The 17,401-nt window shown below is 46.6% G+C and overlaps 1 protein-coding gene across 1 annotated transcript; it reads left to right on the forward strand.

The window, feature by feature from the left end:
* The first annotated feature begins 1,401 nt into the window (after nt 1–1,401).
* Nucleotides 1,402–2,095, forward strand: LOC123133695 (protein RESPONSE TO LOW SULFUR 1). Its single transcript, XM_044553123.1, has one exon. It carries the CDS (start codon nt 1,505–1,507, stop codon nt 1,829–1,831), a length of 327 nt encoding a protein of 108 aa, XP_044409058.1. The 5' UTR covers nt 1,402–1,504; the 3' UTR covers nt 1,832–2,095.
* The last annotated feature ends 15,306 nt before the right edge of the window (nt 2,096–17,401 follow it).

The raw sequence follows: 17,401 nt of genomic DNA on the forward strand, positions 1-17,401 counted from the left end.
TCATACCATATATTAATAAAACAAAAAAGAAAATAAAAATAAATGCAAAAAATAAAAATAATCATAAAAGGAAAAAATAGAAAAACAAATAGACGCTTTTAGGCCGAAACGCGCGTGATGAAGACGTGAGCAATTTCTCCCAACATGTGAGATATAGCATTCACCAATCCAAGCTAGAGGAGAGAAGCTATGTTTTTTCCTTGTTAGATTTGTGTGCCTTCGGACGGCGGCGGCCTCGTGGTGTAAATGATATCGTGAAAAATAAAGGTTTGTAAATGATATCATGAAAAATAAAGGTTTACCAGGTTCATCCTCCGACTCTATCGAGCAACTAGTTCTTATGGCTCACCTTTTTTATCTTCTACGTTAATTACATGAAGAATGAACGCTTTGATAGTCCACCCGTCAAGGACAGTGGTGTGGTCTGTGTTGCTCCGTTTCGTGGCGGATGACACCGAAATCTGGCGATGATGGCCCTGGGCGACGACTGGCGAGGGGACAAAGCCCTTTGAAAAGCAGTGTTCATGAGAGGTTTTGGTCGGCGTCCTTGATCACACGGGTGATGGGCTATGACTGCGGCAGGGAACTTCTTCCTTACCTTCATATATGAGGTTCAGTCTCACCCCTTCGCCCCCCTCCCCCTGCGGCCCCCTCCCTCCCTCCTTAGCCGATTTGGCTGTAGGCGGATGCTTATCGTCGGTTTTGGAGACAGGTGGGTGCTGGTCAGGTCGCTTCAAACGGGAAGAAATTTAGGTCGACTTGTTTGGCCTGACGGCACGACGCCCTGTGGCGTTGTTTTTTTTTTCTCCTTGGAGGTGCAGCTGAGGTCCCTCCTATCTATCTGTGTTTCCTATCTCATGCAAAAGTCTAAAATCTAGCTACGCCTCCGCAAATGTGATTTCATCACGAGAATTTACATGAGTGTAGAAAAAAACCAATGTTCTCTAAAAAAATTCAGATGTATTTTTAAAATTACCTCCGTCTCAAATTAAAATTAGATGTCAACTTCTCGTATCGAGACAAATTTAAAACAAATAATATAGGACGGAGGGAGTACTAGATACATCCATTTCTCCTATAAATAAATACTGTAGAAAACAGAGTGAGTACATACTGTATTTTTTTGGAATTTACTGTTATCTCGAGAGCTCGAGCTCACCGTAGGAGTTTCGCCTCTTCTTTCAACCAGGGAAAGCCAACGAGTCGCCGAGTCTGCCCGCATCGACCCGCCTCGTCCACAGCCGTCACCTCACCCCATTTCGTCGATATTTTTGACGGGCCAGAATCACCACCGGTGACCGCTGGCGTACCCGTCGCTGCTTCCCGTCCGCACGTCCAGATACACCGAACCTGGACGCCTTCCCGGCTCTTGCCCCCGGCCATAAATAAACCCGGGCACCGGTTCCCTCATCAAAGCAATCCCAGGACCTGCAGCTAATCATAACAGCCACTCGAGCACTCGATTCGATCCTCTCTCGAGCTCTCCGTTCTTCGATCTCCGTCCATGGCGCCGTCCATCACCATTGCCGCCGCGCCGCCGGCCTCTGGCTGGAAGAGCGGCCGGAAGGCCGTGGCGGCGCCGGCGGAGGGCGAGGCGGAGGCGGAGGCGCTGCTGCTGCGTCGCCGGAACGCCGAGCTGGAGCGGGAGGTGGCGCTGCTGCGGGCGGAGCTGGAGGCCGCGCGGCTGCGCGCCGAGGCCGCGGAGGAGGCCGAGGAGCGGCTGTGCGCGCAGCTCGGCGAGGCCGAGTGCGAGGCCCTCGAGCTCGCGCGCGCGTACCAGGGCCACGTCCAGGAGCTCGCGCGGGAGCTCGCCGCCGCACGCAGCAGCTAGCGGAGCGTGGCACTGGACCCGCTTGGAGGAGGCGAAGAGGCAGGCAGAGCGCGTGGCCGAGCTCGTCGGTGATGCTTTGACGATCGATGAAGAGGTTAATTAGTTTCTTGTACGAGCAAGATGTCAGTGTTTGTAACTTGTACTCTACGTACGACTAGTACAATTGAATAGCAGGCGCGGAAGTATATATTCGTAAATACTTGTAGGATAAATGGGTGTATGTAGACGTGTTTTAATTCTATATACATTTATTTTTACCTCTCACAGCCGTAGGGACAATTGTCTCGCTCTAAACGGACACCCTCACAATCCCCTCCTATCAGCACCCCACTCAACAACTTAATCCCCTTTATCGTCACAAAACCTTTTGAATCATAACATACTTTCACCGTTCCAAAATAGATGATGACTTTAAAAATTAGTACTTCCTCCGTTTCAAAATAGATGAATCAATTTTGTATTAGAGTAGTACAAAGTTGCATCTATTTTGAAACGGACGGAGTAGTAGTTAAGTTGTGTCTTCGTGTTGTCACGCCTCGTCCAAATCCATCAATCATATCGCCGCAGATTCACTCTACTCTGGCTTGGCCTTTGAGTAGTCAACCGGATCTAGTCAGGCTAAATTATTTGATTTCTTTCATAGCCTGCACATCATCGTATTCTTCCTTGGTTTCTAAATATTGATCTTTCTATAGATTTCAACGACTATATACGAGTGACTTATACGAAGCAAATGAGTGAATCTATATTTTAAAATATGTCTGTATACATCCATATTTGATCGTCCATTTAAAATCACTAAAAAGATAAATATTTAAAAACAGAGGGAGTAGTATTTCATGGAATTTTACATATTTGTAGAGAACAACTACACCGAAGGAAAATATCAACTGTCTTGTAATTTTTAAAGATCATTTTCAAATAAAATAAAGTTCTAGGCTCCCTAGATCCACGGAACCAAATTGCCGCAGTTAGAGTGTGTTTGGTAGCATGTATGGACCTAGCCTAGTTGTTCTTCTCTCATACATGTTGAGTTCATGCATTTGTTGTTGTTTGGCAGCGGTGTATGACACATGCCGAGCTAAGACTTTGTTTGGCAGCCAGCATGTGTTTAGACGTGTTGAACAATTTTGAATTCCGAATAATTATTTTATTCCGAATAATTATTTTAAATGGTGAACAAAACTGAAAAAACGTGAAAAATATAAACATATTTTAAAATTCTGAACTTTTATTGAGAATATAAACAAAAATTCAAATTATAAACATTTTTTGAAAATTTAAAATACTGAATATTTTTTGAAAATTTAACCATTTTGAAAGTCTAAACTTTTAAAAAATGAATTTTGATTTTATTTTAAAAATAAACCAAATTTGAAATTCTGAACTTTTTGAAATTTAAAGAATTTTTGAAAATTTTAACAAAAGTTGGAATTCTAAACATTTTTTTAAAATTTAAACAAAATTTGAAATTCTGGATTTGAAAATGTAAATGCTTTTGAAATTTTGAACATTTTCAAAAATTTAAACAAAATTTGAAAGTTTGAATTTTTTTTCGAAAATTTGAAATTCTGAATATTTTTGGAAAATTTAAACAAAATTTGGAATTATGAACAATTTTTTTAAAAAACTAAACATATCTGACGTGATCTGGTGGGTGGGGACAAGGGTCGGTCCAACATGGCTGCCACCATGCACCCTTTGTGGGGTGCATGAGATGGGCATAGTTGATGGCCCTTTTTTTGCATCAGTTGAGCATAGCTCATGTAAGCCCATGCACCCTACCAAACAAGCAAAAGTGGTCAGATTGGGAACTTTGATCCTCAAGTCCCTCCATGCACTGTACCAAACACACCCTTAGTGATTGATCTGATATTACACATTTGAGGGTGTTTATCAGACCAAATATTTTCCCTTTATTCATGCAAAATAACTCTTATCGAACTACACATGTACATCACATATATTTATCTCTGGTTAACGAATAACATACTAAATATGACACCATCTATTAAGTCACTTCTCACATGTATTTCAGTGAGTTCCTCGCTGGAAACAAAATACTATAATACTAGCAATTGGGTCAACTGTTAGAGAACAAAGCACAAGCCCTTTCAAAAGAGTAGAGTGCAAACAAAGCATTTATTATTTCAAATAATGAAAACCAATCACCTCCATCAATAAAAGAAAGATGATCTCACAAGAAGATATCACACTAAATAACAGATAGTGAAATGGAAGTAAAGCCTGGTTTCGAAGTCAAAGTAGTGCTTCACAAGACCAACTTAAGACTGAGAAAGATGTGTCTAATTATACATGACTCCATAGTCGTTATACATCAAAATATCGGTGAATGGAATGAACGGTGGCTAGAAAAACAGAGGCCAAATGCCTCCTCTAGAAGCAAAAGATATGCTTCAGGAGAAACAAAAATCACAAGAAATCTGCTTCTTGTTAGTAGTAGGTGGAGGCAATGTTGCCGAGGATGAGCAACACGTAGCCGGGGGCAGTGGTGGCAGGGGGCTGCTGCAGCAGGAAATGGAGGAGGCATGAGGGGCTTTGTTGGGGCACGAACGCCACCGGAGGCAAAGTTGCGATGCACGGGTCGTCAGAGGAGGAGACATGGGAGGGGCGGAGGGGACGACGAGGCTGAGGAGATGTGGTGTTGATGATGGGTGGTCTTAGACTACTGCAACATAGGAGAAGCATGAGACATGTCGGCCGACTGACGACGTTGATGTCGTACTTGTCGTGGTCGGGCGGAGGAAGGAAGAGAGTGAGGAAGACAGCGAGGAGGGGAAAGTCGTGGTAGTGGTGGCGGGTGTCGGTGTCAAAACCGGCGGATCTCGGGTAGGGGGTCCCGAACTGTGCGTCTAAGGCTAATGGTAATTAACAGGAGGCGGGGGACACGATGTTTACCCAGGTTCTGGCCCTTTCTATGGAGGTAATACCCTACTTCCTGCTTGATTGATCTTGATGATATGAGTATTACAAGAGTTGATCTACCACGAGATTGTAGAGGCTAACCCTAGAAGCTAGCCTATGATTATGATTGTCCTTCTACGGACCACACCCTCCAATTTATATTGACACCAGAGGGGATTAGGGTTACATCAGGTCGGTTACACAGAAGGGAATCTACATATCCGAATCGCCAAGCTTGCCTTTCACGCAAAGGAGAGTCCCACCCGGACACGGGACGAAGTCTTCTATCTTGTATATTCATAGCCCAACAGTCCGGCCAACATATATAGTTCGGTTGTCCGAGGACCCCCTAATCCAGGACTCCCTCAGTAGCCCCCGAACCAGGCTTCAATGACGATGAGTCCGGCGCGCAGATCGTCTTCGGCATTGCAAGGCGGGTTCCGTCTCTGAATTCTTCAAAGAACCTGTTTGTAAAGAGCAGTGTTCGGCTCCTCATTTAATGTTACGCTTCATCGGCTTCTGTACTACAACAATTCCTGCTTCCATGTGTCGAGCGAATGTGAGGAGTCGGGGCATTTTTACACTTGCCACCCTAACCATATAAGTAAATTGTCTATTTAAAGAGAAGGGGATCTTCAGATCCAATCCACACCATCTTCCCTCAGCGAGGAATCATCAGAGCGCACCCACAAAAAACCATTCCATCATGGCCAGTGCTCGCAGCTCCTCCTCCTGCCCTCACAGTGTCAAGCCGGGCAATTGGGAGAAGTGTACCGTATCCCACGGTCAATTGGTGAAGTTGCAAAATCAGGGGTTTCTCCCTCCTGCATACCTAGTCCCCGTCCGAGCCGGATTAGCTTCTTATGATGGCAGGGTGCAAGCGGAGAATGTTCCTAATCCTTCCAGGGGGAGCGAGTGTGCCTTGTCCCTTACTTGTTGATGGGTGTCGGATTTCCAATCCATCCGTTCCTCTGTGGGCTCCTAGAGTACTATGGCCTCCAGCTGCACAATTTCACCCTAGCCTCCATCATGCATATCGCAGGTTACATCGCTCTTTGCGAGCTATTTCTGGGCTATGAAGCCCATTTTGAGCTATGGAAGAAGTTGTTCTGCCTCGTCCCTCGTAATCAAGAGGGATCAATATTCCAAGTGGGCGGTGCCGAGATATGGTGCATCGACGGGACCGGATACCTATCCGGCACACCGAAGAAGGCATTCAAAGAATGTCCTTCCGAGTGGTTTTATATAGAGGACGTCTCCCTTCCTGACCCAGTTCAAATGGGTCTTCCTGAGTTCACAAACACTCCATTGAAGAAGCGCCACAACTGGCATCCCCGAAGCCCCAAGGAGGAAGATAGCAGAGAGGTCCTTCAATTGATGGGCAAGATACAGACGCTTGCTCAATCCGAATTGACAATAATCGAGGTCATGGAAATATGCATAATGCGGGGGGTTAAACCACTCTAGTATCAAGGGCGTCCCATGTGGCACTTCAATGGAGAAGACGATGCCACCTGCTACGGTCGGAAAGGTCCGGACTCCACCACCGCTCTGGTGAAAATACTATCCGATTTATACAAAGGAGAAGAACAGGAGTTCATCCACATTAAGCCACGGGACATGTTTTCCATGTACAACCCACCCAGCTGGGTGAGCTGCTATCCCTTACTCAACTCTATTCATTCGCCAGTCCTTTATCATAAATATTTACTCCGTCCATCTATAACAGGAATGGCGAAAATTTACCAGGGAGATCCACAGGCCGGCTCACAGCCAGAGGACCACAACCAGGCCCTCGACCCCAGATTCGAAGAGGATCTGGATATATTCATGGAGCTTGTCGAAGGGGTGTTTTACCAGGCGAGCTGTGACGGCACCGAAGTGGCCATCATTGCCGATTATCCCGGCCTCCTCCCTGTATCACATGTAAGTAAACAGGAGACACAATGATTATGCTTTTAAAGGGAAGACGGTCGGCGCGCCATGCCGAACCCGAGGCAACTCACCAACGAGGAGTGCCTACGCCGGGTAGGCTTCCAACGAGGAAGGCGAACAAAAACGCGGCTGAGCTGTCATCAAAGAGGTATGGTTTTAAACGTGCTCCGTGGCTGTCATCTTAAAGTATGACACTATCTGTTGTGTCTTGGCAGAAAGAACATCCGCCGGACTATGTCCAGGGATCCTACCCGTCCTGCCTCCGCCAGCCGGATTCCGGGACCGGCCTCGAGGGCGAAGGTTAACACGGAGGCGACACCAGATGGTCCTCATACAGAGGATTCAGATAGGATATCCGCTACAAATTCCAAAGTGGAGAGCGCCATGAGTCCTCGGCGTCGGTGGGCCGCGCTCCGCGGCCCTGGTTTTTCCGAAGAGGCTTTCAATGCCTTCAACTCGGGTGATGCATAGATCCGAGCTGCTCGGGACGGGCTTGCTAGAGCCACCGACCAGTATTTGAAAGATATACGGGTAAGTAAAATCTGATAATTATGTATATCAGTAGCCCCTGAGACTTGAAATAGTTGGCACAACTAATTTAAGGATCATTATATGAATAGGTTCTCACAGAGAGGAATAACCCACTGTCTCAAGAGCTGGAGAAGTGTCAAACCCAGCTAAGGGCCGCAACTGCCGAACTAGAGGAATCCAAAAAGGCCGCAACTAGTAATATTTCTCTCTATCGAGAAAAAACGTAATCACATATACCAACGGTGTTGGCACATTGCATATCTGATAATAGATTCCGCAGATAATTCCGGAGTGAATCCGGAGATCCTTCCAGAGGATGAAAAGAGAGCTCAAAGGCATCAAGACGCTTGTGAGCGTATACTTACACGGGTCAGGAAGGAGAAAACAAGCTCCTAGATGCCAATATCCAGCTGGGCGTAGAATTGAAAGATGTTCGGGCCCAGCTGGCTGTCTCCGTGAAGGAAAATAAAAGGCTTCAACGCGGCATTTTTAGTAAGTGCTCAAACGAACATTTTTATAGTTCGGCGAAGAAACGAGCTAACAGAGTTATGTCTGTAGGTATGCTGACTGGCCGTCCCGGAGAGGAGATGCCCGGATCCTCAGGTGATATGCTACAAGAGCTTTCGCAACTGCACGAGCAAGTTCTACAGACGATGCATAGTGTGTCCAAGGCCTTGTGTCCATTCGCCTTCCTACCAGCAAGTATGGCGGAGCTTGTACAATTATTCAAGGAAGCACGGCGGCGGTTCCGACTATGGAAAATATCAGCCTGTCGAGAAGGTGCGAGGGAGGCTTGGGCCATGGTGAAAACACGGTACACCAAGGTCAATCCAAACCATATGGCCCGGGTCGGACCAATAGGGTTAGATGGAAAAGAAATTCCAGTTAGTCTGGTATACAACCAGGTGGAGTTAGCGGCCAAGTATTCTCAACAAGATTGTAAGCTAGACAACATGTTGGATGGCATAGAAGAGGAAGTTTTTAAGTCAAAATGACTATGTACTTCAAAGGACAAGTATTGTCCCTAGCCGGATTGTAAATCATTTGTCATGGCGGACCTTTTCGCTTCAGTCTCCGGACTCGACAGTCCGGAGTGTTTCCGAATACCCGCTTAGTAATATAAAACCGGGGTACGCATGGAAACAAGGCGTAGGGGTCATAGTTTCTTGAACAGACAAGTACCCAACTAGCTATGTTATATTACATCGATAGTAAGAAACATCTTCCAGGGAGAATAGTTTTGTTAAGGGTTCCTTTCTCTGAGGGTGCATGCCTTAAAGTGCATGTCCGATCTATGATTAAAAAATCGCAGTATATTTGACATCTGGGGGTTCATAGTGTTACAGGTAAGACACGTCTTTAGTCCATTGACCGAATATTCCCTTAAGAACGCTAGCTTTCGGCTTCACCCCGTCTGAGGTACATATCCGAAGTACCCGACAGTAACAATCGCAGAGGTGCTCCCTTTATGCCCTAGCCAAACTAACGGGAATGTAGGGCATAAGCACAGGAGCCAGGCAACCCAGCTTGGCCAAAACTTAAGTCATATCGATGCATATAATGGCAGAGAAAAAGGCACATATGAAACAAAAGGACTCACATGCGACGAGTTTTATGCTCGAAGCGTGTTTGCAATAAGCTTCTGTATAAGAAGCCCCCAGGTATAATGATCGCACGTACTTAAAGATTAGTGCGTTGCAAATGTGTGGTCCAGCCACGCTTAAAGCTTTAAAGCTCTGAAAGAAAGAGCAAAAAGAGAGCTAAGATAAATAGAAAAGAGTGAAGGGAAGGAGATGAACAAAGAGTTCGGCGCTAGGCATAGAATCTTCGGAGTCTCGCCGCGTTCCATAGGTTCGGCTCGAGTCGATTATCTGATGCATCACGCAGACGGTACGCTCCTCCAGTGAGAACTTTGTCAATAATGAAGGGACCCTCCAACTTGGGCTTGAGCTTGTCCTTTTTCTTCTCCGGTAGGCGTAGAACGAGTTCGCCAATATTGTAAGTATTAGCCCGTACTTCTCTGCTTTGGTACCTGCAAGCCTGTTGTTGATAAAATGCGTAACGAGCTATTGAAACATCGCGCTCCTCCTCCAGGGCATCTAGGTTGTCCTGCCGATCCAACTCAACTTCTCTCTCTTCATACATGCGCACTCGAGGTGAGTCATGAATAATATCACAGGGCAATATTGTCACGCCCAATATGCGATACTATCCTAAAGAGACTCGAAGGTCCCACCAAGGATAGAACCGCATATTGATACACTTTTGCAAGGTGGATATCATTACATCAACATTACATAATAGATGGGGATACATACAAGAGGCATACAATGCCACACGAATACAACAATACATCATACACAATATCAACATCCGACTACGGATGAAACACAAACAGAAGCTCAAACGACATCCACCCTGCTAGCCCAGGCTGCCGACCTGGAACCTATCCCTTGATCGAAGAAGAAGCAGAAGAAGAACTCCAAAACAAGCAAACATCGCTCTCGCGTCATGATCATCGCATAACCTATACCTGCAGCTGTTGTTGTAGTAATCTGTGAGCCACGAGGACTCAACAAAACCCATTACCATGGTTATCATGACTAGCAAAGCTTAATGGGTAAGGAAGGGTAAGTGGTGAGGTTGCAGCAGCGACTAAGCAAAGTATGGTGGCTAACATACGCAAATAAGAGCGAGAAGAGAAGCAAACGGAACGGTCGTGAAGCTAGCAATGATCAAGAAGTGATCCTAAACTCTTACTTACGTCAAACATAACCCACAACCGTGTTCACTTCCCGGACTCCGCCAAAAAGATACCATCACGGCTACACACGCGGTTGATGTGTTTTAATTCGTATCTGGTGTCAAGTTATCTACAACCGGATATTAACAAATTCCCATCTGCCACATAACCGCGGGCACGGCTCTCGAAAGTTTATACACTGCAAGGGTGTCCCAACTTAGCCCATCACAAGCTCTCGCGGTCAACGAAGGATATTCCTTCTCCCAGGAAGACCCGATCAGACTCGGAATCCCGGTTACAAGACATTTCGACAATGGTAAAACAAGACCAGCAAAGCCACCCGATGCGCCGACAATCCCGATAGGAGCTGCACATATCTCGTTCTCAGGGCAACACCGGATGAGCAATCCGTACAACTAAAACCAGACCTCAAGTTTCCCTGAGGGGGCGCTGCAAAGGGCTCTGGTTCGGACCAGCACTTACGACGAAGCACTGGCCCGGGGGGCCTAAAATAAAGATGACCCTCGGGCTTCGGAAACCCAAGGGAAAAAGGGCTAGGTGAGGCAAATGGTAAAACCAAGGTTGGGCCTTGCTGGAGGAGTTTTATTCAAAGCGAACTGTCAAAGGGGTCCCATAAATCACCCAACCGCGTTAGGGATGCAAAATCCGGGAACATAATACCGATATGACGGAAACTAGGGAGGCAAGAGTGGAACAAAACACCAGGCATAAGGCCGAGTCTTCCACCCTTTACCAAGTATATAGATGCATTAATTAAATAAGAGATATTGTGATATCCCAACATAATCCTGTCCAGCATGGGGCAATCTTCAACTTCACCTCCAACTAACAATGCTATAAGAGGGGCTGAGCAAAAGCGGTAACATAGCCAAGCAATGGTTTGCTAGGAAGGGTGAAAAGGTTAGAGGCTGACATGGCAATTCGGGAGGCTTGAAGAGCAAGTGATAGGTAGCGCAACATAGCGATAGAACGAAGCAACTAGCATAGCAATGATAGTAGTGAGATCCAGTGTAGCGGTCATCTTGCCTGAAATCCCGCTAGGAAGAAGAACGAGTCCATGAAGAAGATGAATCCATGAAGACGAACCAAGCGTAGACGAACGAATCCTCACGATCGCAATGAAAACGGGAACTATCGAGAAGAAGCACACAACATGGTAAACACACACTCTCTACAAGTTTAAAGGACAAGCTGTCCAAAACAGCAACTAGGCATAATGCAAGCACCAAAACAACATGCTACATTACCACAATCTAAAAACAAAAGGCATGTACATGCTGTACAGGTAAAGCATAACAAAACATGAACACTGAGCTATCTCCACAAATCACTAGAACATGCTCAAAAACACATGGCAAGATTGCAAATAATAACAGTTTCAGACTTTGCAGAAATAACATCAAGTTGCAATGTTTAGAGCTATCAAACAACATGTTACAGGAAATTATAATGGCAAACAAAGGCATGGAATGATACTACTAAATGCATAGAACAAAAGGCCTTTACTGACCATGAGCCAAAAAGGATCAGAAGATATGATGGCACCCATGTAAACATGGCAAATGATATGACAGATTCAAACATGGCAGGAACAACGATAAGTAGGTATGTTGGTGAGCTTGTACCACTCACCATAGAGCATTACATGGCATGAAAAGGTAACCAACTGTAAGAAGGCATGTTTATGAAGCTAAGAATGGCAAGAGTAAGTTCATAAGGTGCATGGATCACTAGCGAAACACATGGCAAAACGGAACTTAATGTTAACAGGCTGACAGCAACATTATTTAGCAATTTGAGAGCAAGGTTACAACAGGATACAGCAGGACATAAATGCAACCAGGAACATATCCATATTATGCATATAATGACTTGTAGCAGCAGGTTTACATAGCATCATGAAATAACAGATTCAGCCTAGCAAAACAGCAACAACAAGTACCCTAATTAACAAGCTTGATTCACTTACTACACAACTCACAAAAATACATGGATGGCACCCCTGTAGAGATGGCATGATGTAGTCCAAAACACATGTAGAGCTCATGCTCATAGGATGCACACATTAAATGCAACAAAAATGACAAATCACGAAGTTATAACAGTTTCAGCAGATTAACATCATATAGCACTCTTGCAACGATGATTCGGGCACTAAGATGATCTCAAACAAGCATGACACAATGTAATGAAATGATGAGAATCTCACGGCGAACATTTCGACATATTATACGCACGAAATAGAGAGTATGCATGGAATTATGGCATGTCAAACATGGCACCAAAATGCAAGATTTTCGAGACTTAGCAGTTTTCATAAAAAATGGACGAGCGGGTGATAGCTAAACAACGCGCGGGGCGGACAATAACCGAGGCTGCTCACCTAGCGGGCCAAGCTCAGGACAGAGAGGAGGCAGGCAGGCCTCGGGGAGGCTGGGCCGCGGCTGGGCCGGAGGGATGCGGTGGCCCATGTGGTCATTCGTCTCTCCCGATCCGATCTGGATCGGGGAGACCGAGGGCAGCGGGGCGCTCGGAGGCGATGCGAGGGAGCTCCGGTGGAGGGGACGGTGCGGGCGGACGGCGGCGGCCGGGGCAGCGCCGGGCGGCGAAGCCGAGGCGGGGCGGCGGCGCGCCGGGCGGCGGGGAGGCCGGGCGCAGGGCGCAGGGAAGCGCGCAGCGCGACGCTGCAGTCCGTTGGCGGTGGCGGCGAGCGCCGGGGCGGCGCAGGGCCACGGCCGGTGGCGGCGGCGGGATGCCCCACGGCGGCGCGGGCGGAGCACGAGCGGCGGGGAGGCGGGCCGAACGGCGGAGAGGCGGGGCGGCGCGTGGGCTCGCGCGGGCCCGTTTCGGGTCCCGCGGGCCACGGCGGCGGGACAAAGCCGGCGGGCTGACGTGGCGCGACGCCACTGGCTGCGGGGGTGGCTGGACACGTCCGGCCGCCGGGCGAACATGTCCGGCGGCGCGGAAGGGATGGATATAGGGTTACGGGGGTTTGGACTGCGGAATTTTCGGGGAGAGCACATATTTATAGATTCTGGGAGCTAGGAGAGTCCAAATGGGGAGCGGTTTTCGGCCATGCAATCGTGATCAAACGACCGAGAGCATAGAAGGGGTTTGGATGGGCTCATGGGCTGTGGTGAAGAGGGGCTGGGCTGCAAAGAGAGAGGGGTTTCGGGCTTCGCGGTTAACCGTTGGGGCATCAAACGACCTCCAAATGGAACGAAATTTGACGGGCGGTCTACCGGTGCTATACCAAGGCCACTCGGCAAATCACAGTCCATTCTGAGAACGTTTTTAACCCACTCACGAAAACAGGGTCTGAGAGCGGCGACAGGCGCGCGCGAGAGGTCTGGATTCCGAACGGACAACGGAGAGAACCGTCGGAACCCGAACGGATGCAAGTTTTGAAAAACATGCAGATGAAATGCAGATGATGACATGGCAAAATGCAACACGCAAGCAAATGACATGGCAACGACGACGAATAGCTGGAAGACACCTGGCGCATCAGAGCCGGGGCGTTACAACACTCCTCCACTAACAAGAGATCTTGTCCCGAGATCTTAGGACCAAGACAGAAGGGAAAAGGGATGATGTGAAACAAGAACTCAAGAGAAGAAGCAAAGAATCGAGAGCACTTGAGAAGAAGAGAAGAATGACGAGAATGCGAGAATCGAAAGCTCACGGAATCAGATAGACTATGAAACCACTTCGGTTAGAACGAGATAAGAAACGAATAAGACTGAAAGGATTTAGGTAGCACTCCGGCTGAAACATGGAGAAATAGAACACGAGCTTGAGAGGATGGAATGATACTTGATGAAGACATGACACAAAACCTCTGGAAAGATTTGAAAGAGTTGTATGAAAAGAACTTAGAAGGAAGGGTTGAACGAATTTGAATATCTGAGAAGAACGAAGAAATGCAAAACTTCACTTTAGAAGAAAATGAAGAATTATTTCTCTTCAAGATGGGAGAAGAAAAGATACTTGAACTCCACCAACAAAAACTTGATGAAAACTTGAAGAATGAATTAAATCATGAAGAACCACCATGAAGAACTCCGGTGACAAAAGGATGATGAGATAAAAGAAGGAAACAAAGAATACGATGAGCCTTGCGGTAATATAGGTGGAGGTTCCGACGAAATGGCCGAGTAATTTGAACTCCGAGAAAAGAAAAGATGAAAGCGTTTGGAACTAGAATTTATTTCTCACGAACAAACTCCGAAGGAAGGGATTACTCACTTGGATGAAATAAGAATAAGATTTATTGTATGCTTATCCTTCATCAAATTAAATTGATGACAAGCAATGGATTTTTGCATCCTACTTATTCTTGTTGAAAGGATTAAGGGGGTATAGCACAAAAGTTGAGAACGTCTTCATGAACCACCGGTAGGATTGGAAAGAACGAATGAATAAAAATGGTAATCAAGGAAAAAGAATCTTGAACGACCCACCGTTAGAAGTCGAAATGACTGACGGAAGATAATTAATCACTGGTAGAATTAGAAGAACAAATATGTTAGAGGGGATTTAGATGCAAAAGAACAAAGAGATCATGAGCTGATTAAAGAACACTTGAATGAAGCACCGGGATAATTAGAGAACGATAGCTGGAATGATGTCCTCCGGTGAAACGAAAAAAGAAATCAACTCCTGAAATACTCCGGATGGGTAAGAAAGAATATCTGACAAACTGAAATAAATCGAGAGGATGATATGAAGCTAGAACCATGACTCTTCGAGAGGACGGACAAGATTTAGAGGAAAAACTCTTCTTCGATCTTCAAATGACGACGAGAAACAGCACCAAAATTACTGAAATACTCCGGGAGAATGAAAACCGAAAAGGTTGAGCCAAAAATGAAAACAATTAGAAAGCAAACTTGGAGAAGGCATGTGAGTGATGGGATCCATTCTTGTGTCACACTTGAAAAGAATTGAGAATAACTCCGGGGGAATTAGAAGAGTCAGGTAAGATCCTGGAAAAAGACCTGTGGGTTAGGGCCCACTAGAGAGAAAAACACCGTTGGAAAGGGATGATGAACAGATAGATGAAGCACCGGAACAATTGAAATATTTGAATCAGGTGACAACCTTGAATTAATTGGAACACTGATGAATCTCCTAAGATGTCCTGAGCACTCCAGAAGGATAAACTGGCGAGAGACGAACGAGTAGGGAAAACACTTGATCCAAGGAAAAGAATGTGATCAACCCGAAAAAGCTTGAATTGAATCCACCGGAGAAGAAAAGAGATGAAGAATGTCCATCGAGACGAGAATTCACCGATTGAAATGATTGATGAAAGACTGAAGAGGCTCCACACGAATGAAATTGATGCTCGAAACAGACTCAGGCTCCGGGAAGAAGAGGGTGGGAGGGTGGGAAAACAAAGGTAACTTGGAAGGGGGAACCGACTAATAACTTGAAGAGAAAACACCGGTTGAAATCATTGAGGAAAGAAAGCAAAGACTTCGCACGAGTAGGATGGATACTCGATTACGGACTCCGGCTCCAAGAAGAAAAGGGTGGGCGGGTGGGAAAAGAAAACAACTGAGGATTGAACTCAAAGATGAAGAGGCTCGAGTCAACTTGACGAGAAATGCACCGGATGAAAAGAGAAGAGAACCAGCGACCGAAAAACCAACTACGTGATCCTACAGAAAATTTTGAAGCGGAAGAGGAGTAGTTCAAAACACCTACGTCAAAATTCCTTACCAGAGCGATGAAGGGGCAGCAGAGTAAAAAGAATTCCTACTCTCTGATATAAGTAGACTCTGAAAACAGTTTATTTCTAGACTCAACAATGGCCAACAATCAAGGGGGCTCCTATGGTCGGTCAAGGCTCTGATACCAACTTGTCACGCCCAATATGCGATACTATCCTAAAGAGACTCGAAGGTCCCACCAAGGATAGAACCGCATATTGATACGCTTTTGCAAGGTGGATATCATTACATCAACATTACATAATAGATGTGGATACATACAAGAGGCATACAATGCCACACGAATACAACAATACATCATACACAATATCAACATCCGACTACGGATGAAACACAAACAGAAGCTCAAATGACATCCATCCTGCTAGCCCAGGCTGCCGACCTGGAACCTATCCCCTGATCGAAGAAGAAGCAGAAGAAGAACTCCAAAACAAGCAAACATCGCTCTCGCGTCATGATCATCGCATAACCTGTACCTACAGTTGTTGTTGTAGTAATCTGTGAGCCACGAGGACTCAGCAATCCCATTACCATGGGTGTCAAGACTAGCAAAACTTAATGGGTAAGGAAGGGGTAAGTGCTGAGGTTGCAGCAGCGACTAAGCAAAGTATGGTGGCTAACATACGCAAATAAGAGCGAGAAGAGAAGAAAATGGAACGGTCGTGAAGCTAGCAATGATCAATAAGTGATCTTGAACTCCTACTTACATCAAACATAACCCACAACAGTGTTCACTTCCCGGACTCCGCCGAAAAGAGACCATCACGGCTACACACGCGGTTGATGCGTTTTAATTCTTATCTGGTGTCAAGTTTGTTGGGGAACATTGCAGAAAATAAAAAATTTCTACGCTTCATCGAGATCAATCTATGGAGTTCATCTAGCAATGAGAGAGAGGAGTGCATCTACATACCCTTGTAGATCGCGAGCGGAAGCGTTCAAGAGAACGGGGTTGAGGGAGTCGTACTCGTCGTGATCCGAATCATCAATGATCCTACTGCTGAACGGACAACACCTCCACGTTCAACACACGTACGGTTGGGGAAGACGTCTCCTCCTTCTTGATCCAGGAAGGCGGAAGGAGAGGTTGATGGAGATCCAGCAGCACGACGGCGTGGTGGTGGATGCAGCAACAATCTCGGCAGGGCTTCGCCAAGCTCTACGAGAGGGAGAGGTGTTGCAGAGGGAGAGGGAGGCTCTAGGAGCATGGGTGCGCAGCCGTCCCTCCCCGCCTCTTTATATAGGGAGCCAAGGGGGGGGCGGCCAAGGGGGTGGCTTGCCCCCCAAGCTAAGTCGAGGCGCCCCCACCCCTAGGGTTTCTAACCCTAGGCGCAGAGGGGGCCCAAGGGGGGGGGCGCACCAGCCCACCAGGGGCTGGTTCCCTCCCCACTTCATCCCATGGGGCCCTCCAGGATAGGTGGCCCCACCCGGTGGACCCTCGGGACACTTCCGGTGGTCCCGGTACAATACCGGTGAACGCCGAAACTTTCCCGATGGCCGAAATTGGACTTCCTATATATAATTCTTCACCTCTGGACCATTCCGGAACTCCTCGTGACGTCCTGGATCTCATCCGGGACAACAAATAACTTTCGGGTTACTGCATACTAATATCTCTACAACCCTAGCGTCAACGAACCTTAAGTGTGTAGACCCTACGGGTTCGGGAGACACGCA

The sequence above is a fragment of the Triticum aestivum genome, chromosome 6B, assembly GCF_018294505.1.
Source record: "Triticum aestivum cultivar Chinese Spring chromosome 6B, IWGSC CS RefSeq v2.1, whole genome shotgun sequence".
NCBI lineage: Eukaryota > Viridiplantae > Streptophyta > Magnoliopsida > Poales > Poaceae > Triticum > Triticum aestivum.

Coding starts and splice junctions, on each gene's coding strand:
- LOC123133695 (XM_044553123.1), top strand. CDS start 1,505: ATGGCGCCGTCCATCACCATTGCCGCCGCGCCGCCGGCCTCTGGCTGG.